The sequence below is a fragment of the Coregonus lavaretus genome (genome assembly GCF_964263955.1).
Source record: "Coregonus lavaretus genome assembly, chromosome: 2".
NCBI classification, from domain to species: domain Eukaryota; kingdom Metazoa; phylum Chordata; class Actinopteri; order Salmoniformes; family Salmonidae; genus Coregonus; species Coregonus lavaretus.
In genome coordinates, this window is record NC_139989.1 from 7,671,353 (window position 1) to 7,695,455 (window position 24,103).

At 44.6% G+C, this 24,103-nt stretch overlaps 1 protein-coding gene across 1 annotated transcript in view; it reads right to left on the reverse strand.

Moving 5' to 3' along the window:
* Positions 1-321: 321 nt before the first annotated feature.
* The window catches only part of xylb (xylulokinase homolog (H. influenzae)), a 65,702-nt gene continuing 41,920 nt past the window's right edge, over positions 322-24,103 (reverse strand). Inside the window, exons 18-19 of the mRNA XM_084178985.1 lie at positions 20,450-20,544; positions 322-931 (exon numbers count right to left, since the gene is read on the reverse strand). Coding sequence (XP_084035111.1) covers positions 863-931; positions 20,450-20,544 — 164 coding nt within the window. The 3' untranslated portion in view covers positions 322-862. The remainder of the gene's footprint in view (positions 932-20,449; positions 20,545-24,103) is intronic.

Here is a 24,103-nt window from a genome sequence, read left to right on the forward strand (position 1 = left end):
TTTGTCAAAATACCGATGGGATGATGGTAATCGCTTTCGTTTGGTGCCTATGAATACGACTCTGGAAATCATTTAAGCACACAGACGTTGGTTGGACTGGAGGAGAATAATGAACAATTGATTGGGAGTGGCAGTCGTGGGGCCTGTGTGTGTATGTGTGCGGAAAGGTGTGAAACGCCGCTAGGAATGCTGGGTATTAATAGACCAGTAGGGCACAGCCCCAGTCAGAACATCAGCATACAAATATCCAATTGTTAAAAAAATTAATTTAAAAAACTGTCTTGGTCACCTTCACCAATGTGATTCAACACAGTAATGACATGGGTTCAATCGATTTTATTGTTTGAAGTAATTCGAGGGCATCAGCACAGTAGATCACTGAAGATTCAGAATACTCATAATACTATAGATCTTTCAGAATTCCCATGAGAACCAAATGATTCAGTTAATATCTGAGTGAGAAGACAATTCCGTTATGGCACTGTCATACTTCCAAAAATACTTGATTTGAAGATCTAAATGCCCATTGAAATGATCACGGCATGACAACAGAGATTGGTCGCTGAAAACACAATAACACTTCTCATTGTTCTTCTACGTTCAGCGAAGAACACCAAGTAAATGAGGTATTCTTAGTGTAATCCCTACGAGTCATCACAACTAAACAAATTGAAGAGGGTCATGTCACTTTCAGATACATTCATGACAAATTACATTGAAAAATAAAATCATATTTAAGGTGTATTACAATGTCAAAATCAAGAGGTTGGAATCACGTGTAAGGCACAGGTTTGCAAGTCCTTCATATTTGCTCATCAGACCATGGAGAAATGTGCTGATTGAAATAATTGCCAGTGTTCAGTCACTGCTTTGATTCCTGGAGCACTCCCTCCTCCAGCTCAGTGTAACGTCTCAACAGGGGAGCGAACACCTGAAACAAAAAAGACATAGAAATCCCAGTGAATACCTAAATAATCTGCTATACAATCAAAAACCAATTGAAGAATATCCATTTCATTAGCGCTATGTGGTAAAGTGATCAGTGGACAATGCTGAATAACACTCCTCTACAGATACCCTTTTTGCACAGTTGTCCTGAACCCGACCCGAACTGCCCCGTACGGTGCTGGCTCAGATATTTCTTACTCACATTGTCCTTTCCTTTTTGTCTTTTTTGTGAAAAGGGTATATATATGGTGGATGCGTAACCAGATCAGCACAGCACAGCACAGCATGGCTCGTCTCAACTCAGCAGTTTGAAAAGTGGTATATGGTTGAATGCATCTCCAGCCAGCCCAGTACAAGTCAGCTCAGATCAGAAGTATGAAAAGGCTACCAGACCTTAACGTTTTTTAGGTCTGAAAAGTAGTCCAAATAAAAGCGGAGTGGTTTGCCAGCCCAGAGGCCAGACAATTGGGCTATTTTCTCCCCCTGTGGTGGATGCACACGCATGGGAGAGTGGTTAAGAGCAGAGCAGCAGACACTGAGTCAGAAGGCTTGCCTTTCTTCTGAAAACACACTGTGGACAGCATCACTCATTTTGCTTGGAAAAGTCAGTCGGCCAGGATACTGTTTATCTGCACTTAGCACCCTATGTGTGTGTGTGTGGTTTGGTTTTACTATCCTTGTGGGGACCAGAAATGTAAAAATAAGGATAGTAAAACAAGAAAAATTCAGACAAGTGGGGACAAAAAGGCTTTTTTAGGCTTATGGGTTAGGTTTAGTGTTAGGGTTAAAATTAGGGTTAGGGTTAGAATTAGTGTTAAGATTAGGGGTTAGGAGTTACATTTAGTTTTAGTTTTAGGGGTTAGGGTTTTGGGGTTAAGATTAGGGTTAAGTTTAGGTTAAGGCAAAATAGGATTTTGAATATTGTTTGGTCCCCACAAAGATAGTAAAACAAACGTGTGTGTGTGCGCGTGTGTGTGTGTGTGTGTGTGCACAGTGAGAATTATATTGATATTGATTGAGTCTTCAACTCCAGTCTGAAACCTTTTTATTTCACAGCCATTCGACTGGGTCATTGTATTGGGGCTATACAAAAACACTTAAGATCAATGTCAAACTTTGAACTTAGCTCAACTTTCACATGGTGCTTGCTTAAGACTGAGGTGACCTTGTTTACAAACAGTTTAATTAGTATCACAAACACAAAGAGAGGAAAGCAACATTGACTGCCTCATTGTACAGAAAACATAACATAGTCTCTGGATAGTCCAGTCTTGCACATCCTAGGAAATAACATGACTATCATCACATGAGTACTTATGGTGCAAAGCATGCTGGATGGATGGATGAAAGATGGTTGGATAGATGGATGGATCACTGCCCCTCCATGGCTCTCTGTTCTCCTTCTGTTCTGCCTTTCACTCGTTCTGCTTTTCACTCTGTCCCTTCTTTCCGGTCTCTCTCCCCCTTTTTTTCCATCCCTCTATCCCCCTGACTCCATTCCCCTGGTCCTGTCTATCCCCCTGACTCCATTCCCCTGGTCCTGTCTATCCCCCTGGTCCTGTCTATCCCCCTGACTCCATTCCCCTGGTCCTCTCTATCCCCATGACTCCATTCTCCTGGTCCTGTCTATCCCCCTGACTCCATTCCCTTGGTCCTCTCTATCTCTCTGACTCCATTCCCCTGGTCCTCTCTATCTCTATCCCCCTGACTCCATTCCCCTGGTCCTCTCTATCTCTCTGACTCCATTCCCCTGGTCCTCTCTATCTCTCTGACTCCATTCCCCTGGTCCTCTCTATCTCTCTGGCTCCATTCCCCTGGTCCTGTCTATCTCTCTGACTCCATTCCCCTGGTCCTCTCTATCTCTCTATCCCCCTGACTCCATTCCCCTGGTCCTCTCTATCTCTCTGGCTCCATTCCCCTGGTCCTGTCTATCTCTCTGGCTCCATTCCCCTGGTCCTCTCTATCTCTCTATCCCCCTGACTCCATTCCCCTGGTCCTCTCCATCTCTCTGACTCCATTCCCCTGGTCCTGTCTATCTCTCTGGCTCCATTCCCCTGGTCCTCTCTATCTCTCTATCCCCCTGACTCCATTCCCCTGGTCCTCTCTATCTCTCTGACTCCATTCCCCTGGTCCTGTCTATCTCTCTGGCTCCATTCCCCTGGTCCTGTCTATCTCTCTGGCTCCATTCCCCTGGTCCTCTATCTCTCTGGCTCCATTCCCCTGGTCCTCTCTATCTCTCTGGCTCCATTCCCCTGGTCCTCTCTATCTCCATCTGTTCCTACTCTCTCCTTTCTCTTGCTCTATGTCTGCCATACCCCTGCCCCCTTTCTCACTGCTACAGCCCTCTACCTCCAATGCCCCTCCCCATCTCTACCCGCCCGTCTCCGCTCCTCCCTTCCTCTGTGGAGTGTTGGCTCTAGGCCAGAGCTTCATGGTGCCACAGCAGGGTGGCTAATCACACCAGTTGGCAGTTGGCCGGGGCCACCACGCACCGACACCATGCAATGATAAGGAAATTAGACTTACACAACACTGCTGGAGGGTGTGTGTGCGCGCGTGTGTGGTCGCACACAAAATCTTCTCTCTGCCCCATGGGAAAATGTATAGAATTGCAGTAAACCTGCTTCAAAACTGCAACATTTTCTCCACGCTTCATGGCGAAAGGTGTAGAATTGTAGTAAACTAACCTCTGACTGCACGTGTGGGTATGGATTTGGGTACGCAGATTTTTTGTGGCCCCACCCCCATCAAAGTTATTTTTTTGATATATACAGTGCCTTCGGAAAGTATTCAGACCCTTGACTTCTTCCACATTTTGTTACGTTACAGCCTTATTCTAAAATTGATTAAATAAATGAAAATCCTCAGTAATCTACACACAATACCCCATAATGACAAAGCGAAAACAGATTTTTTTTAATTTCTACAAATTTAAAACAGATAAAAAACAGAAATACCTTATTTACAAAAGTATTCAGACCCTTTGCTATGAGACTCGAAATTGAGCTCAGGTTCATCCTGTTTCCATTGATCATCCTTGAGATGTTTCTACAACTTGATTGGAGTCCACCTGTGGTAAATTAAATTGATTGTACATGATTTGGAAAGGCACACACCTGTCTATATAAGGTCCCACAGTTGACAGTGCATGTCAGAGAAAAAAACAAGCCATGAGGTCGAAGGAATTGTCCATAGAGCTCCGAGACAGGATTGTGTTGAGGCACAGATCTGGGGAAGGGTACCAAAAAATGTCTGCAGCAGTGGCCTCCATCATTCTTAAAGAAGTTTGGAACCACCAAGACTCTTCTTAGAGCTGGCCGCCCGGCCAAACTGAGCAATCGGGGGAGAAGGGCCTTGGTCATGGAGGTCACCAAGAACCCGGTGGTCATTCTGACAGAGCTCTAGAGTTCTTCTGTGGAGATGGGAGAACCTTCCAGAAGGACAACTATCTCTGCAGCACTCAACCCATCAGGCCTTTATGGTAGAGTGACTAGACGGAAGCCACTCCTCAGAAAAAGGCACATGACAGCCTGCTTGGAGTTTGTCAAAAGGCACCTAAAGACTCTATGACCATGAGAAACAAGATTTTCTGGTCTGATGGAACCAAGATTGAACTCTTTGGCCTGAATGCCAAGCGTCACGTCTGAAGGAAACCTGAAACCATCCCTCCGGTGAAGTATGGTGGTGGCAGCATTATGCTGTGGGGATTTTATTCAGCGGCAGAGCATGGGAGACTAATCAGAACGGAGCAAAGTACAGCGAGATCCTTGACGAAAACCTGCTCCAGAATGCTCAGGATCTCAGACTGGGGCGAAGGTTCACCTTCCAACAGGACAACGACCCTAAGCCCACAGCCAAGACAATGCAGGAGTGGCTTCGGGAGAAGTCTCTGAATGTCCTTGAGTGGCCCAGCCAGAGCCCGGACTTGAACCCGATCGAACATCTCTGGAGAGACCTGAAAATAGCTGTGCAGCAACACTCCCCATCCAACCTGACAGAGTTTGAAACTTCTGCAGAGAAGAATGGGAGAAACTCCCCAAATACAGGTGTGCAAAGCTTGTAGCGTCATACCCAAGAAGACTTGAGCTTGTAATCGCTGCCCAAGTTGCTTCAACAAAGTACTGAGTAAAGGGTCTGAATACTTATGTAAATGTGATATTTTCGTTTTTTTACTTTTAATAAATTAGCATACATTTCTAAAAACCTGTTTTTGCTTTGTCATTATTGGGTATTGTGTGTAGATTGATGAGGGGGAAAAAAACAATTTAATCAATTTTAGAATAAGGCTGTAACGTAACAAAATGTGGAAAAGGTCAAGGGGTCTGAATACTTTCCGAAGACACTGTATATATAGCACATTCGGAAAGTATTCAGACCCCTTCACTTTTTCCACATTTTGTTGCGTTATAGCCTTATTCTAAAACGGATAATGGCGCTTGAGGAGATGGCTGCCGTTTTACGGGCTTTTAACCAATTGTGCTGTTTTGTGTGTTTTTTCACATTGTTTGTACATAATGTTGTACATAATGTTTCTGCCACGTCTCTTACGTCGAAAAGAGCTTCTGGATATCAGAACAGCGATTACTCACCTCAAACTGGACACAGATTTTTTCTTTAACGAGTCGGACGCTAAGGATTTACTGCTGATACCGGACCAGGCCCAAATCCCCTTCATTCGAATGAAGAAGAGAGGCCGATACATGGGACGCAGGTCCGGGTGCCTTGTGTTCGTCGGCGAGTGGGTAACTCGCCTCTACCTCCGTCCTATTGGCCAACGTGCAATCATTGGAGAATAAACTGAATGAGCTCCGTTCAAGTCTATCCTATCAACGGGACATTAAAAACGGTAATATCTTATGTTTCACCAAGTCGTGGCTGAACGACAACATGGATAATATACAGTTGGCTGGGTTTTCCATGCATCGGCAAGACAGAACAGCTGCCTCCGGTAAGACAAGGGGTGGCGGTCTGTGTCTATTTGTCAATAACAGGTCGTGCGCGAAATCTAATATTAAGGAAGTCTCAGTTTTGCTCGCCTGAGGTAGAGTATCTCATGATAAGCTGTAGACCACACCATTTACGAATTGAGTTTGTCTATATTTTTCGTAGCTGTCTATTTCCCACCACAAACCGATGCTGGCACTAAGACCGCACTCAACGAGCTGTATAAGGCCATAAGCAAACAAGAAAATGCTCATCCAGAGGCGGTGCTCCTAGTGGCCGGGGACATTAATGCCGGGAAACTTAAATCAGTTTTACCTAATTTCTACCAGCATGTTAAATGTGCAACCAGAGAAAAATAAAAAAACTCTAGTCCACCTATACTCCACACACAGAGACGCATACAAAGCTCTCCCTCGCCCTCCATTTGGCAAATCTGACCATAATTATATCCTGCTGATTCCTGCTTACAAGCAAAAATGAAAGCAGGAAGTACCAGTGACTCGCTCAATACGGAAGTGGTCAGATGACGTGGATGCTAAGCTACAGGACTATTTTGCTAACACAGACTGGAATATGTTCCGGGATTCATCCGATGGCATTGAGGAGTATACCACATCAGTCACCGGCTTCATCAATAAGTGCATCGATGACGTTGTCCCCACAGTGACCGTACGTACATACCCCAATCAGAAGCCATGGATTACAGGGAACATCCACACTGAGCTAAAGGGTAGAATATGTACGTACGGCGACGTGGCTGGTTTTCTTTTTGTAGTCCGTGATTGTCCGACGTGATTAAGACATTTAAGCATGTTAACCCCCGCAAGGCTGCCGGCCTAGAAGGCATCCCTAGCCACGTCCTCAGAGCATGCGCAGACCAGCTGGCTGGTGTGTTCCCAGTCTGCTGTTCCCACATGCTTCAAGAGGGCCAACATTGTTCCTGTACCCAAGAAAGCAAAGGTAACTGAACTAAATGACTATCGCCCTGTAGCACTCACCTCTGTCATCATGAAGTGCTTTGAGAGACTAGTCAAGGATCATATCATTTCTACCTTACCTGTCACCCTAGACCCACTTCAATTTGCTTACCGCCCCAATAGATCCACAGACGATGCAATTGCCATCACACTGCACACTGCCCTATCCCTTCTGGACAAGAGGAATACCTATGTAAGAATGCTGTTCATTGACTATAGCTCAGCATTCAACACCATAGTACCCTCCAAGCTCATCATTAAGTTCGAGCCCCTGGGTCTGAACCCCGCCCTGTGCAACTGGGTCCTGGACTTCCTGAAGGGCCGCCCCCAGGTGGTGAAGGTAGGAAACAACATCTCCACTTCGCTGATCCTCAACACTGGGGCCCCACAAGGGTACGTGCTCAGCCCCCTCCTGTACTCCCTGTTCACCCATGACTGCGTGGCCAAGCACGCCTCCAACTCAACCATCAAGTTTGCAGATGACACAACAGTAGTAGGCTTGATTACCAACAATGACGAGACCGCCTACAGGGAGGAGGTGAGGGCTCTGGGAGTGTGATGCCAGGAAAATAACCTCTCACTCAACATCAACAAAACAAAGGAGATGATCGTGGACTTCAGGAAACAGCAGAGGGTGCACCCCCCTATCCACATCGACGGGACCACAGTGGAGAAGGTGGAAAGCTTCAAGTTCCTTGGTGTACACATCACCGACAAACTGAAATGGTCCACCCACGCAGACAGTGTGGTGAAGAAGGCGCAACAGAGCCTCTTCAACCTCCGGAGGCTGAAGAAATGTGGCTTATCACCTAAAACCCTCACAAACTTTTACAGATGCACAATTGAGAGCATCCTGTCGGGCTGTATCACCGCCTGGTACGGCAACTGCACCACCAACAACCGCAGGGCTCTGCAGAGGGTGGTGCGGTCTGCTGAACGAATTACCTGGGGCAAACTACCCGCCCTCCAAGACACATACAGCACCCGATGTCACAGTAAGGCCAAAAAGATCATCAAGGACATCAACCACCCGAGCCACTGCCTGTTCACCCCGTATTCATCCAGAAGGTGAGGTCAGTACAGGTGCATCAAAGCTGGGACCGAGAGAATGAAACACAGCTTCTATCTCAAGGCCATCAGACTGTTAAATAGCCATCACTAGCACAGAGGCTGCTGCTGCCTATTGAAATCACTGGCCACTTTAAGAAATGGAACACTAGTCACTTTAATAATGTTTACATATCTTGCTCTACTCATCTCATATGTATATACTGCATTCTATTCTATAATATTATTCTGTATCTTAGTCCATGCCGCTCTGTCATTGCTTGTCCATATATGTATATATTCTTAAATCCCATTCCTTACTTTTTTTGTGTGTATTGGGTATATGTTGTGAAATTGTTAGATATTACTGCACTGTCGGAGCTAGAAGCACAAGCATTTCGCTACACCCGCTATAACATCTGCTAAACACGTGTATGTGACAAATACAATTTGATTTGATTTGATTAGAGCTGCAGCTTTCAAGGAGCGGGACTCTAACCCGGACACTTATAAGAAATTCCACTATGCCGTCCGACGAACCATCAAACAGGCAAAGCATCAATACAGGACTAAGAATTAATCCTATTACACCGGCTCCGATGCTCGTCGGATGTGGCAGGGCTTGCAAACTATTATGGACTACAAAGGGAAGCCCAGCCGCGAGCTGCCCAGTGACACGAGCCTCCCAGACGAGCTAAACCACTTCTATTCGCACTTCGAGGCAAGCAACACTGAAGCATGCATGAGAGCACCAGCTGTTCCGGACGACTGTGTGATCACGCTCTCCATAGCCGATGTGAGTAGGACCTTTAAACAGGTCAATATTCACAAGGCCGCAGGGCCAGATGGATTACCAGGACGTCCACTCAGAGCAATGCTTGACCAACTGGCAAGTATCTTCACTGACATTTTCAACCTGTCCCTGACTGAGTCTGTAATACCTACGTTTCAAGTAGACCACCATAGTCCCTGTGCCCAAGAACACCAAGGTAACCTGCCTAAATGACTACCGACCCGTAGCACTCACGTCTGTAGCCATGAAGTGCTTTGAAAGGCTGGAAATGGCTCACATCAACACCATCATCCCAGAAACCGTAGACTCACTCCAATTTGCATACCGCCCCAACAGATCCCAGATGACGCAATCTCTATTGCCTCCACACTGCCCTTTCCCACCTGGACAAAAGGAACACCTACTTGAGAATGCTGTTCTTTGACTACAACTCAGCGTTCAACAACATAGTGTCCTCAAAGCTCATCACTAAGTTAAGGACCCTGGGACTAAACACCTCCCTCTGCAACTGGATCCTGGACTTCCTGACGGGCTGCCCCCAGGTGGTAAGGGTAGGCAACAACACATCTGCCACGCTGATCCTCTACACGGGGGCCCCTCAGGGGTGTGTGCTTAGTCCCCTCCTGTACTCCCTGTTCACCCATGACTGGGTGGCCAAGCATGGCTCCAACACCATCATTAAGTTTGCCGACGACACAACGGTGGTAGGCCTGATCACCGACAACGATAAAACAGCCTATAGGGAGGAGGTCAGAGACCTGGCAGTGTGGTGCCAGGACAACAACCTCTCCCTCAACGTGATCAAGACAAAGGAGATGATCGTGGACAACAGGAAAAGGATGGCCGAGCAGGCCCCCATTCACATCAATGGGGCTGTAGTGGAGTAGGTTGAGAGCTTCAAGTTCCTTGGTGTCCACATCACCAACAAACTGTTACGGTCCAAACACACCAAGACAGTCGTGAAGAGGGCACGACAAAGCCTATTCTCCCTCAGGAGACTGAAAAGATTTTGAATGGGTCCTCAGATCCTCAAAAAGTTCTACAGCTGCACCATCGAGAGCATCCTGACTGGATGCATCACCACCGGGTATGGCAACTGCTCAGCCTCCGACCGCAAGGAGCTACATAGGGTAGTGCATACGGCCCAGTACATCACTGGGGCCAAGCTTCCTGCCATCCAGGACCTCTATACCAAGCGGTGTCAGAAGAAGGCCCTAAAAATTGCCAAAGACTCCAGCCACCCTAGTCATAGAATGTTCTCTCTGCTGCCGCACGGCAACCGGTACCGGAGCACCAAGTCTAGGTCCAAAAGGCTTCTTAACAGCTTCTACCCCCAAGCCAAAAGACTGCTGAACAGCTAATCAAATGGCTACCCGGACTATTTGCATTGACCCCCTTTTTACGCTGCTGTTACTCACTGTTTATTATCTATGCATAGTCACTTTACCCCTACCTACATGTAAATATTACCTCAATTAACATTTACATTTACGTCATTTAGCAGACGCTCTTATCCAGAGCGACTTACAGTTAGTGCATACATTATTCTTTTTTATTTTCATACTGGCACCCCGTGGGAATCGAACCCACAACCCTGGCGTTGCAACACCATGCTCTACCAACTGAGCTACCTCCCTGCCGGCCATTCCCTCCCCTACCCTGGACGACGCTGGGCCAATTGTGCGCCGCCCCATTGGTCTCCCGGTTGCGGCCGGCTACAGCAGAGCCTGGATTCGAACCAGGATCTCTAGTGGCACAGCTAGCACTGCGATGCAGTGCCTTAGACCACTGCGCCACTCGGGAGATGTAACCTGTACCCCCGCACATTGAGTCGGTACCGGTACCCCCTGTATATAGCCTCTTTATTGTTATTTAATTTTTTTAACTTTATTTAGTTTACTAAATATTTTTCTTAACTCTTATTTTTCTTAAAATTGCATGGTTGGTTAAGGGCTTGTAAGTAAGCATTTCACAGTAAGGTCTACACCTGTTATATTCTACGCATGTGATAAATACAATTTGATTTGATATGAATAAAACAAATCTCATCAATCTACACACAATACCCCATAATGACAAAGCAAAAACAGGTTTTTAGAAATTCTTGCAAATTTGTTACAAATAAAAAACAGAAATACCTTCCTTACATAAGTATTCAGACCCTATGCTATGAGACTCGAAATTGAGCTCAGGTGCATCCTGTTTCCATTGATCATCCTTGAGATGTTTCTACAACTTGATTGGAGTCCACCTATGGTAAATCCAATTGATTGGACATTATTAGGAAAGGCACACACCTGTCTATATAAGGTCCCACAGTTGACAGTGCATGTCAGAGCAAAAACTAAGCCATGAGGTCGAAGGAATTGTCCATAGAGCTACGAGACAGGATTGTGTCGAGCCACAGATCTGGGGGAAGGGTACCAAAACAAGGTCCCCAAGAACACAGTGGCCTCCATCATTCTTAAAAATTGAAGAAGTTTGGAACTACCAAGACTTCCTAGAGATGGCCGCCGGCCAAACTGAGCAATCGGTGGAGAAGGGCCTTGGTCAGGGAGGTGACCAAGAACCCGATGGTCACTCTTGACAGAGCTCCAGAGTTCCTCTGTGGAGATGGGAGAACCTCCCAGTAAGACAACCATCTCTGCAGCACTCCACCAATCAGGCCTTTATGGTAGAGTGGCCAGACGGAAGCCACTCTTCAGTAAAAAGGCACATGACAGCCCGCTTGGAGTTTGCCAAAAGGCACCTAAAGGACTCTCAGACCATGAGAAACAAGATTCTCTGGTCTGATGAAACCAAGATTGAACTCTTTGGCCTGAATGCCAACCATCACGTCTGGAGGAAACCAGGCACCGATCATCACCTGGTCAATACCATCCCTACGGTGAAGCATGGTGGTGGCAACATCATGCTTTGGGGATTTTTTCAGCAGCAGGGACTGGGAGACTAGTCAGCATCGAGGGAAAGATGAACGGAGAAAAGTACAGAGAAATCCTTGATGAAAACCTGCTCCAGATCGCTCAGGACCTCAGACTGGGGCGAAGGTTCAACTTCTAACAGGACAACGACCCTAAGCACACAGCCAAGACAATGCAGGAGTGGCTTCGGGACAAGTTTCTGAATGTCCTTGAGTGGCCAGAGCCCGGACTTGAACCTGATCGAACATCTCTGGAGAGACCTGAAAATAGCTGTGCAGCGACGTTCCCCATCCAACCTGACAGAGCTTGAGACGATCTGCAGAGAAGAATGGGAGAACCTCCCCAAATACAGGTGTTCCAAGCTTGTAGCGTCATACCCAAGAAGACTCAAGGCTGTAATCGCTGCCAAAGGTGCTTCAACAAAGTACTGAGTAAAGGGTCTGAATACTTATGTAATACTACTGTCTCAGAGCTCTACGGACAATTCCTTCGACCTCATTACTTTATTTTTTGCTCTAACATGCACTGTCAACTGTGGGACCTTATATAAACAGGTGTGTGCCTTTCCAAATCATGTCCAATCAATTGAATTTACCACAGGTGGACTTCCATCAAGTTGTAGAAACATCAAGGATGATCAGTGGAAACAGGATGCACCTGAGCTCAATTTCGAGTCTCATAGCAAAGGGTCTGAATACTTACGCAAATAAGGTATTTCTGTTTTAAATTTTTAATACATTTGCAGAATTTTCAAAAAAACTGTTTTTGCTTTGTCATTATGGGGTATTGTGTGTAGATTGATAAGGAAACATTTTATTTAATCCGTTTTAGAATAAGGCTGTAACGTAAATGTTTTTTGGAAAAAGTCAAGGGGTCTGAATATGGATGGATAAGCAGCTTAGGTGAAAAATCTGATACATCTTACTCTACATTTCCTTCAGTGAATCTAATCCTCTTGCAATTTACCCGAGTGTATAGAGAGTGCATTGCGGGAGAGTACATTTTGGGGGAAAAAGGAGGGGTGAAAGATATTTTCCTCTGCCAGCCTGTGCCCCATCCCTAAGAAAACAGCTTTCTGCCCCTTGACACCATCCATTAATGTTGTGCTCTGGCAGTAGCAGCCTATCCCTGGGGGGCATACTAAGAGAACTGTGCTGTATTGTACATGTCAACAGCACACTCAATTTGTAAAGTGTGATAGACGTTTAGTACAACTAGTGTGTGCGTGGTGTGTGTTGGTTGGTTCTTCTATTCTTGTGGGATCCTAAAATCACCAAAAAGTCCCCACAAGGATAGTAAAACAAGGAAAATTCTCCCTCGTGGGGACATGAGGACAAAGGCTATTTTAAACTTAGGGATTAGGTTTAGGGTTACAATTAGGGTTAGGGTTACAATTAGGGTAAGGGGTTAGTGGTTAGTGGTTAGGTTTAGGGTTAGGGTCAGGTTTTAGGTTTAGGGTTACGGGTTAGGAAAACTAGGATTTTGAATGGAAATCAATTTTAGGTCCCCTCGAGGATAGAAGAACAAAACGTGTGTGTGCGTGTGTGTGTGTAAGGTAAACACCAACTAAATAACCCTCTGAATGGTGTAGCCCCTGCTGACCTCTGACAATCTCTATGAAGGGAGATAAAGCCCCAGCGTTTCCAAAGCAAAAACACCCCGATGCCCCAGAGGACAGTGGGTAGTGTGGTACACTAACACTCCTCTCCTTTTGGCCGGGGAGTCCATTTCTTTGGGCCACATCAATCAGGTCTCAGAGAGAAATCTCACAGAGGCCTATGCACATCCATGATTTCTTATGTGGATAAAAATGACCGACATTATTAGGCTAAAAAAGGGATATTCACACACTGATTTATGCTTTCAATAAACTGTGAAGGTTTATTTCAAAAGCTGTGTTAGCTATCTGTTAGCCTATAAATCCCTGGCCAGCATCAGCATGCTAGCAGTTAACATTAAGAAGTACAAGGCTTTGCAATTCATTAAATTCCTTTTTATCGGTTAGTAAAACTGTCCAGGGTGCTGTATACTTCGTCTAACACCTCTGCTTTTCCCAGCAACCCCAGGTAGCTGAGTAGCTGTCATAAATATGGAGGGAGGATGTTCGACGGGTTTGCATAAAACTGCAATGAACGGTAATCCGGCATGACTGATTCCTACCAGCTCCTTAATAGGTTGCCGCCACCGCCCTGACAGCTAAACGTATTCCCGCCCAATAGGGGCTGACACGTGATCTGCAATGAATTCCCACAGGGGCCTAGCAAATATAGAGCAGTCTAATATCACACACAAACACACAGTGCTCCTCGGTCCCTCAGACCACATTCAAAGATACGGTGCCGAGAAGCTAGAACAAAACGCACACTGCAGTGAAGCAGCGCCGTAGTTAATGTATTGTGAAACCGACTGAGACAACATCACTTTAAAGCTCAATAGGTAGGCTATAGTGACGTAAAAGTGAATGAAAGTTATATTAATAACACAAAGATAAGCTACTGTACATAAAGTACATAATGTACTCGCCATACAGTACATTAAGTTCCCTGGTTCTTTCAATAGCTGTAAGGCAGATGTAGGATCTTAATTTGATCCCCCTGTTGCAGGAGAACTTTCCTGAAATGCAGAAAATGTCAAACTTAGTGTATTTGAGGTTTAAAAAGGCTTCCGAAGTTAGTAATTTCCACTTAAACATTTCTGATTTGATTTTCCCTTACGAAAAAATTTTTTTCCGGCTATAGCAAAATGGCTCAAATTAAGACCCTACACCTGTACAGGTCCAGAGCTCATCTTCTGCAAACAATGAAAGAGATGACAACAAAACAACTATGTCTTTCATAACATTTCAAAGCAGTACATTTCTATCTTTAAGAATACAAACAATACTGTGTGTGGTGTGTGTGTGTGTGGTGTGTGTGTGTGTGTGTGTGTGTGTGTGTCATGTTCCATAGCCTCGGCCTACTGAGGGACGGAGAGGAGAAACAACATGTACGACTTTCAGCTCATTCAGAACATATGGCAGACTACTGTGTATAGGAACATAACAGACCAGGCAACAACACACTTTTTGTTTTGATTGGTGGCCAATAAATGGAAAATTAACACACATCATTTACATTGGCGTCTCATTAAGAAGAACACCGTCATTCACTTGGTGTGAAATGGGTCCCACACGCTGTCTCGCAAAACAGTGTAATAATCAAAGGCTTCTAAATTCATAGTGCTGCAGGAGGAAACCCTGTTCGATGTGCTACATCATGCATGTAATAAGCAGTTGTGAAATTTCTCATTGTTATTTATGAAGAATACTGAATTATGTAAGGGTACATCATGAGAAAAGCCTGAAAAACATCTCCTCACTAATCCCGGTATCATCTTAAGAAACCCAGCCAGTTTCATAGCTACATGTATCTTTTACGTTCCTCTTTTTAAATATTTAAAATACATGCATTTTGCATGTGATATAAATGCATTATAAAAATCATATTTATATCTCATATCTCATGTGGTATTATTGTCAGTTTCTAATGACAGAAAGGTACACGTTTGATATCAACTTTGGCAATAAAATAAAAACACCCTTTACATTTTTTTTGACTTACCACTGTTTGCACCCATACACAAAAAAAACAGGACTGATATCTAATATGCATATATGTTGTTATTCATGCATTTGCCATTACAATGACGAGCATGTCTTTTTTGACTGGGTGATAACAGAGATATTCGACATTTCAGTATTAACAGAGAAACTCAACATGTCAAAGACATGAGAGATATTCGACAAGTCAAACAGTCTCCCTTCTCCCGGGACCCCAAATCATACCAGTCGCCATGGTAATGTGCCTTTGTTGGGGTGGGTAACATCTGATATTTCCTCCCAGAATCCTTCACAATGAGACAATCGTTGAACTGTGATGTTTCTGTCAAACTCCAAATTAAGAAACAGCAAGCGACCCACTTCGTTACTGTCTCTCTTTCACATAGCCTACATAGACGACCTTCTAGGAAGGGAAAGGGGGTGGGGGGGGGGGAGAGAGGAGGAGAGAAGTGAGGGATTTAGGGAATAAAGACAAAAGCAAAAAAAAATGATTATGATGTTTACCATTAAGCTGTCGCAGTCCTAGCTCATGCATATTTATCAAGGTTGAAGTTTAAGCTCACGTTTGGAACATCTCTTTTAAAAACTTTTTTTTTCTCCACTGCTTGTTTCATTGTTGACATAATAGAACTGTCAATCTGTTGACGTGCTCTGAAGGACACACCTGCTAGGAGAGGGCTTTTATGCCAAAATATTTGTGAAGAACCACCAAATACGCTGCAAAAAACTTAACTGAGAAGGAGCATGACTATGACACCAACTTCTTGTGAGGAAGTCCAAATATGGACACCGTACGTGCAACTACAACCCTGACTGTTGATGTTGCTTCTTAACTTCTGGACTGAGTACAAAACCAGTACGTTTCACACCATTGTGACAACTGTCAATCATCCCAGGATCCTCTTCTTGTAAGCCCAGACAATGTTAATTAACTAAACATATAGTGCATGTGCCACATCCCTTATCCCATAATTAAGCCCTTACAGAGGCTAAAAGAGCACAACTTAATTGGAGAGTGTGCCTGCTGCTTCCACGTCAGAGGAACCTGTTCCCCTCAGCACATTGTGCTGCTATGTAACGCTTTATGAACTGTACACACACACACACACACGCACTTCATCTATAGGTATGTGCGGTGTGTTGTCTAATGGGTACTGCCTGCTTTATACCTTCACCTCGGCACACTCCTGCTGTGAAGCGCTTCATGAATTGTAAGCACACGCACAGACGCATGCACTCAGGCACACACAGATATACACACAACACACACACACACTAACTCTCTACAGTATGTGCGCATGTGTTCTCTCTTGGGCCTTACAGTGGCTTGCAAAAGTATTCACCCCCCTTGGCATTTTTCCTATTTTGTTGCCTTACAACCTGGAATTAAAATTGATTTTGGGGGGGGTTTGTATCATTTGATTTACACAACATGCCTACCACTTTGAAGATGCAAAATATTTTTTGGGTGTGAAACAAACAAGAAATAAGACAAAAAAACAGAAAACTTGAGCGTGCATAACTATTCACCCCCCCAAAGTCAATACTTTGTAGCGCCACTTTTTGCAGCAATTACAGCTTCAAGTCTCTTGGGGTATGTCTCTATAAGCTTGGCACATCTAGCCACTGGGATTTTTGCCCATTCTTCAAGGCAAAACTGCTCCAGCTCCTTCAAGTTGGATGGGTTCCGCTGGTGTACAGCAATCTATAAGTCATACCACAGATTCTCAATTGGATTGAGGTCTGGGCTTTGACTATGCCATTCTAAGACATTTAAATGTTTCCCCTTAAACCACTCAAGTGTTGATTTAGCAGTATGCTTAGGGTCATTGTCCTGCTGGAAGGTGAACCTCCATCCCAGTCTCAAATCTCTTGAAGACTGAAACAGGTTTCCCTCAAGAATTTCCCTGTATTTAGCGCCATCCATCATTCCTTCAATTCTGACCAGTTTCCCAGTCCCTGCCGATGAAAGACATCCCCACAACATGATGCTGCCACCACCATGCTTCACTGTGGGGATGGTGTTCTCGGGGTGATGAGAGGTGTTGGGTTTGCGCCAGACATAGCGTTTTCCTTAATGGCCAAAAAGCTCAATTTTTGTCTCATCTAACCAGAGTACCTTCTTTCATATGTTTGGGGAGTCTCCCACATGGCTTATGGCGAACACCAAACGTGTTCACTTATTTTTTCTTTAAGCAATGGCTTTTTTCTGGCCACTCTTCCGTAAATCCCAGCTCTGTGGAATGTACGGCTTAAAGTGGTCCTATGGACAGATACTCCAATCTCCGCTGTGGAGCTTTGCAGCTCCTTCAGGGATATCTCTTTGGTCTCTTTGTTGCCTCTCAGATTAATGCCCTCCTTGCCCGGTCCGTGAGTTTTGGTGGGCGGCCCTCTCTTGGCAGGTTTGTTGTGGTGCCATATTCTTTCCATTTTTTAATAATGGATTTAATGGTGCTCCGTGGGAAGTTCAAAGTTATTTTATAACCCAACCCTGATCTGTACTTCTCCACAACTTTGTCCCTGACCTGTTTGGAGAGCTCTTTGGTCTTCATGGTGCCGCTTGCTTGGTGGTGCCCCTTGCTTAGTGGTGTTGCAGACTCTGGGGCCTTTCAGAACAGGTGTATATATATACTGAGATCATGTGACAGATCATGTGACACTTAGATTGCCCACAGGTGGACTTTAATTAACTAATTATGTGACTTCTGAAGTTAATTGGTTGCACCAGATGTTATTTAGGGGCTTCATAGCAAAAGGGGTGAATACATATGCACGCACCACTTTTCCGTAATTTTTTCCATTTCACTTCACCAATTTGGATTATTTTGTGTATGTCCATTACATGAAATCCAAATAAAAAAACATTTAAATTACAGGTTGTAATGCAATAGGAAAAACGCCAAGGGGGATGAATACTTTTGCAAGGCACTGTATGGTTTTGTCCTAGACATATATATATAGGTTTCCATGCATAAGATATGTTCATACGTCATATAAACATGATGAACTCTTGTGCGATGTGAATCGTGAGCTGCTCTCACAATGTAAAGGCAGAACGATTTGTGAGTAAATTTTCCTCGTAATAAATGATGGTCTCGATAAGAGCATGAGGCATTCACACGGACCTGGGAGGAGAGAAAAACACCATTGTGTCAGTAATGGGCATTCCTACAAAGGGAGGTCAACCTATATACCTCAGTTAACCCTCGAGTCAATTTCTGCGGCCCTGTGGTAATCGAATTAGCATATTAAAGTCCCCTGTAGCTCAGTTCATAGAGCATGGTGCTTGCAACGCCAGGGTTGTGGGTTTGTTTCCCACGGGGGGCCAGTATGAAAATGTATGCACTCACTAACTGTAAGTCGCTCTGGATAAGAGCGTCTGCTAAATGACTAAAATGTAAAATGTAAAAACATCCCATCAAAATCCGTCAGTTTAAGATAGAGATATCGGTTTTTTCGCATGAGCTGCGTCTCAATCCACCGCATCTGACAATGGCTGCCTTCCACATCTGCATTGGAAGGTGGCCGAGCTACAGTGGTATTTATCAGACCATGAGACATCCCGAAGATCTGTCTTCTCACAAAAACGTCTGTAGCGTCTGAACAGTTTGGCCTACACACTAATATGACCCCTATATGGAAAGGTTTGCTCTAGGATGCCCACTCGCCGGTACCAGCAAAAAAAAAAAAAAAGGAAATATGTAAGTAGTTTAGTACCTAAAAGGAGGGGGTAAATATGTGTGAAAAAATATACAAATAGTTTCCTGATCTTTTTTATATCTCTAAAACGTAACTATCTGTTTTTCTATGAATTCATCTGTTATTCAATGTGTTTCTATGGGCTAATAGCAGTAATGGGGGGGGGGGGGGGGATACCTAAAGGGGTCCTAAAATTCAAAATCAAATAGCTAAATGATCCTTGGTAAGACCATCTTAAAAGAATTCCCCCCCCCCCGGTTTAGACTCTAGAGGGTTAACAACATCACTCGAGCCGCCATTTGCACATAAAAGGATACCTGCAGCCCAGCAGAGGCCATTCACAATGACGGCGAGTCGCCGACCCCGTACGCCAAACTCCAATTACCTCGCTGTGTTTTATCAAAGACGGCACTCGATCAGTCCACCGTCGGCGGCCGCATTGGCTGCATCTCTTACAAATGCTCACAATGGCTGCCTCGCCCGCTAATTCCCACAAATGTCACTTCAATTTCACACAGCTCCTTATTGGCCTATTTGTGCTAAATAACATGTATTTTAATTAGAACTGAGCATTTCCCTCATCCATTCATCTCCTCCTGTAAATGTTTCTCTCTTTCACACACACACACACCTAAAGTCTCTGGCTCCATTTAGATAGCAAACCACTGTCTGTCCCCACGTGAGCCCCATGTATTTCCACCGCCGGTCAGAGGGGTTGGCATGTAATTCACTTTTACAATCCCTTCACCAAAGGGGGATGAAGCATTTAATGAAGAAGCAGTGACTCATAAAAGTAAGCCATTCAGCAGCCAATAAGTCTGGAGACTGAGGGGAATCTGAGGGGAGAGTTCAGTGGCTAAAAAATACTCTTGTAGTCGTAGCCCGTCACTCACACAATCCCCATGTTCCCCCTGTGACGCTGCCACTGTTAAACAGCAGAGCTCTGTGACATTTGAGGTAGGCCGGGATACGGCGAAGACACTGTGATTACATTGGTCAGGTCATTAGGACACAGTGATTTAATTGGTCACTTCGTTAGGACACTGTGATTTCATTGGTCACATTGCTAAGCACTTTGCCAATCCTGTTGGTGCTACTTAACAGCGGCATGTTACATCCAAGCTGTCTGCCCTGAGCCAGTAGCAGAACATTAAAACCATTCAGAAAGATCAAAGAGGTGATCAAAGAAATGTTGTACAGAAATGTAGACCTGGAGCCATTGCCTTTGAGGCACAGACAGCTAGTTCCTTAGCATATACATACATCATTCCCATGCCTTACCTTAAAATAGTATGTGATTCATTTGGAAAACGTATTGAAATGCCTTCACAAAGTATTACTCATATATGCAAGAGGCCATATATAGACACAGATTCACAATATGAATAAATGCTGATCACTATCAAGATGCGGTGTTGACTTAGCGACAGGGAGAGGGAGGGAGAGAGGTAGAGAGAAAGAAAGAGAGGGAAAGAGACAGAGTGAGAAAGCTGCTGAACTGTATTGTGTTGTGTTACTGTACCTTCTCAGCTCCAGGAGTTGGGGTCACTGCAAGCTGGGGTTCTGGGGCTTTTCTCACCACCTCAGCGAAGGACATTCCTGATTCCGCAACAAGTCCTGGCAAACAAAAAGTGGATTCAGTTTACCGAAAACATAAAATACGACCATGTAAAAGGTTAGTCAAATGGCAACCAATCGTTGAAAAGGAGTACGTCACAGTCACAATGTGTATCCATCGGGTATTAAACATATAATACTAATAACTTCCTATATCTACATACTCAAAGCAACAGCTGGTTTCAGTATGTACACCCTAAACTGTAATGAAAATGTATGTGCAACTTCATAATCAATGCCATTGAGAGCAAACGATGCACAAGGTCCTTGTTTGACTTCATGATTGCTGAATGTTCGCACGCACATGCATATCCTTCCTAATTCCATAGGCTCAGAGAACTAATTAATATGTACGAACGATAATTTAATCATATGGTACGTGTACGCTTCCAAGAGATGAGCCTTGATATCAATCTGACATTTTCTGGTTGGAGAGGCGAAGATTTTTTATCAGAATGCATCAATGAATAGACAGAGTGTATGGAGTGTTTAAGTTCCGTCCACATCAGGAACTACTTCCACATCACCCATGTTGGGATTTATCTTTGTGCATACAGTGGGGGGAAAAAGTATTTAGTCAGCCACCAATTGTGCAAGTTCTCCCACTTAAAAAGATGAGAGAGGCCTGTAATTTTCATCATAGGTACACGTCAACTATGACAGACAAAATGAGAAGAAAAAAATCCAGAAAATCACATTGTAGGATTTTTAATGAATTTATTTGCAAATTATGGTGGAAAATAAGTATTTGGTCAATAACAAAAGTTTCTCAATACTTTGTTATATACCCTTTGTTGGCAATGACACAGGTCAAACGTTTTCTGTAAGTCTTCACAAGGTTTTCACACACTGTTGCTGGTATTTTGGCCCATTCCTCCATGCAGATCTCCTCTAGAGCAGTGATGTTTTGGGGCTGTCGCTGGGCAACACGGACTTTCAACTCCCTCCAAAGATTTTCTATGGGGTTGAGATCTGGAGACTGGCTAGGCCACTCCAGGACCTTGAAATGCTTCTTACGAAGCCACTCCTTCGTTGCCCGGGCGGTGTGTTTGGGATCATTGTCATGCTGAAAGACCCAGGCACGTTTCATCTTCAATGCCCTTGCTGATGGAAGGAGGTTTTCACTCAAAATCTCACGATACATGGCCCCATTCATTCTTTCCTTTACACGGATCAGTCGTCCTGATCCCTTTGCAGAAAAACAGCCCCAAAGCATGATGTTTCCACCCCCATGCTTCACAGTAGGTATGGTGTTCTTTGGATGCAACTCAGCATTCTTTGTCCTCCAAACACGACGAGTTGAGTTTTTACCCAAAAGTTATATTTTGGTTTCATCTGACCATATGACATTCTCCCAATCCTCTTCTGGATCATCCAAATGCACTCTAGCAAACTTCAGACGGGCCTGGACATGTACTGGCTTAAGCAGGGGGACACGTCTGGCACTGCAGGATTTGAGTCCCTGGCGGCGTAGTGTGTTACTGATGGTAGGCTTTGTTACTTTGGTCCCAGCTCTCTGCAGGTCATTCACTAGGTCCCCCCGTGTGGTTCTGGGATTTTTGCTCACCGTTCTTGTGATCATTTTGACCCCACGGGTGAGATCTTGCGTGGAGCCCCAGATCGAGGGAGATTATCAGTGGTCTTGTATGTCTTCCATTTCCTAATAATTGCTCCCACAGTTGATTTCTTCAAACCAAGCTGCTTACCTATTGCAGATTCAGTCTTCCCAGCCTGGTGCAGGTCTACAATTTTGTTTCTGGTGTCCTTTGACAGCTCTTTGGTCTTGGCCATAGTGGAGTTTGGAGTGTGACTGTTTTGAGGTTGTGGACAGGTGTCTTTTATACTGATAACAAGTTCAAACAGGTGCCATCAATACAGGTAACGAGTGGAGGACAGAGGAGCCTCTTAAATAAGAAGTTACAGGTCTGTGAGAGCCAGAAATCTTGCTTGTTTGTAGGTGACCAAATACTTATTTTCCACCATAATTTGCAAATAATTTCATTAAAAATCCTACAATGTGATTTTCTGGAATTTTTTTTCTCAATTTGTCTGTCATAGTTGACGTGTACCTATGATGAAAATTACAGGCCTCTCTCATCTTTTTAAGTGGGAGAACTTGCACAATTGGTGGCTGACTAAATACTTTTTCCCCCACTGTATGTATGTATGTACAGTGGGGAGAACAAGTATTTGATACACTGCCGATTTTACAGGTTTTCCTACTTACAAAGCATGTAGAGGTCTGTAATTTTTATCATAGGTACACTTCAACTGTGAGAGACGGAATCTAAAACAAAAATCTAGAAAATCACATTGTATGATTTTTAAGTAATTAATTTGCCTTTTATTGCATGACATAAGTATTTGATCACCTAACAACCAGTAAGAATTCCGGCTCTCACAGACCTGTTAGTTTTTCTTTAAGAAGCCCTCCTGTTCTCCACTCATTACCTGTATTAACTGCACCTGTTTGAACTCGTTACCTGTATAAAAGACACCTGTCCACACACTCAATCAAACAGACTCCAACCTCTCCACAATGGCCAAGACCAGAGAGCTGTGTAAGGACATCAGGGATAAAATTGTAGACCTGCACAAGGCTGGGATGGGCTACAGGACAATAGGCAAGCAGCTTGGTGAGAAGGCAACAACTGTTTGCGCAATTATTAGAAAATGGAAGAAGTTCAAGATGACGGTCAATCACCCTCGGTCTGGGGCTCCATGCAAGATCTCACCTCGTGAGGCATCAATGATTATGAGGAAGGTGAGGGATCAGCCCAGAACTACACAGCAGGACCTGGTCAATGACCTGAAGAGAGCTGGGACCACAGTCTCAAAGAAAACCATTAGTAACACACTACGCCGTCATGGATTAAAATCCTGCAGCGCACGCAAGGTCCCCCTGCTCAAGCCAGCGCATGTCCAGGCGCGTCTGAAGTTTGCCAATGACCATCTGGATGATCCAGAGGAGGAATGGGAGAAGGTCATGTGGTCTGATGAGACAAAAATAGAGCTTTTTGGTCTAAACTCCACTCACCGTGTTTGGAGGAAGAAGAAGGATGAGTACAACCCCAAGAACACCATCCCAACCGTGAAGCATGGAGGTGGAATCATCATTCTTTGGGGATGCTTTTCTGCAAAGGGGACAGGACGACTGCACCGTATTGAGGGGAGGATGGATGGGGCCATGTATCGCGAGATCTTGGCCAACAACCTCCCTCAGTAAGAGCATTGAAGATGGGTCGTGGCTGGGTCTTCCAGCATGACAAGGACCCGAAACACACAGCCAGGGCAACTAAGGAGTGGCTCCGTAAGAAGCATCTCAAGGTCCTGGAGTGGCCTAGCCAGTCTCCAGACCTGAACCCAATAGAAAATATTTGGAGGGAGCTGAAAGTCCGTATTGCCCAGCGACAGCCCCGAAACCTGAAGGATCTGGAGAAGGTCTGTATGGAGGAGTGGGCCAAAATCCCTGCTGCAGTGTGTGCAAACCTGGTCAAGACCTACAGGAAACATATGATCTCTGTAATTGCAAACAAAGGTTTCTGTACCAAATATTAAG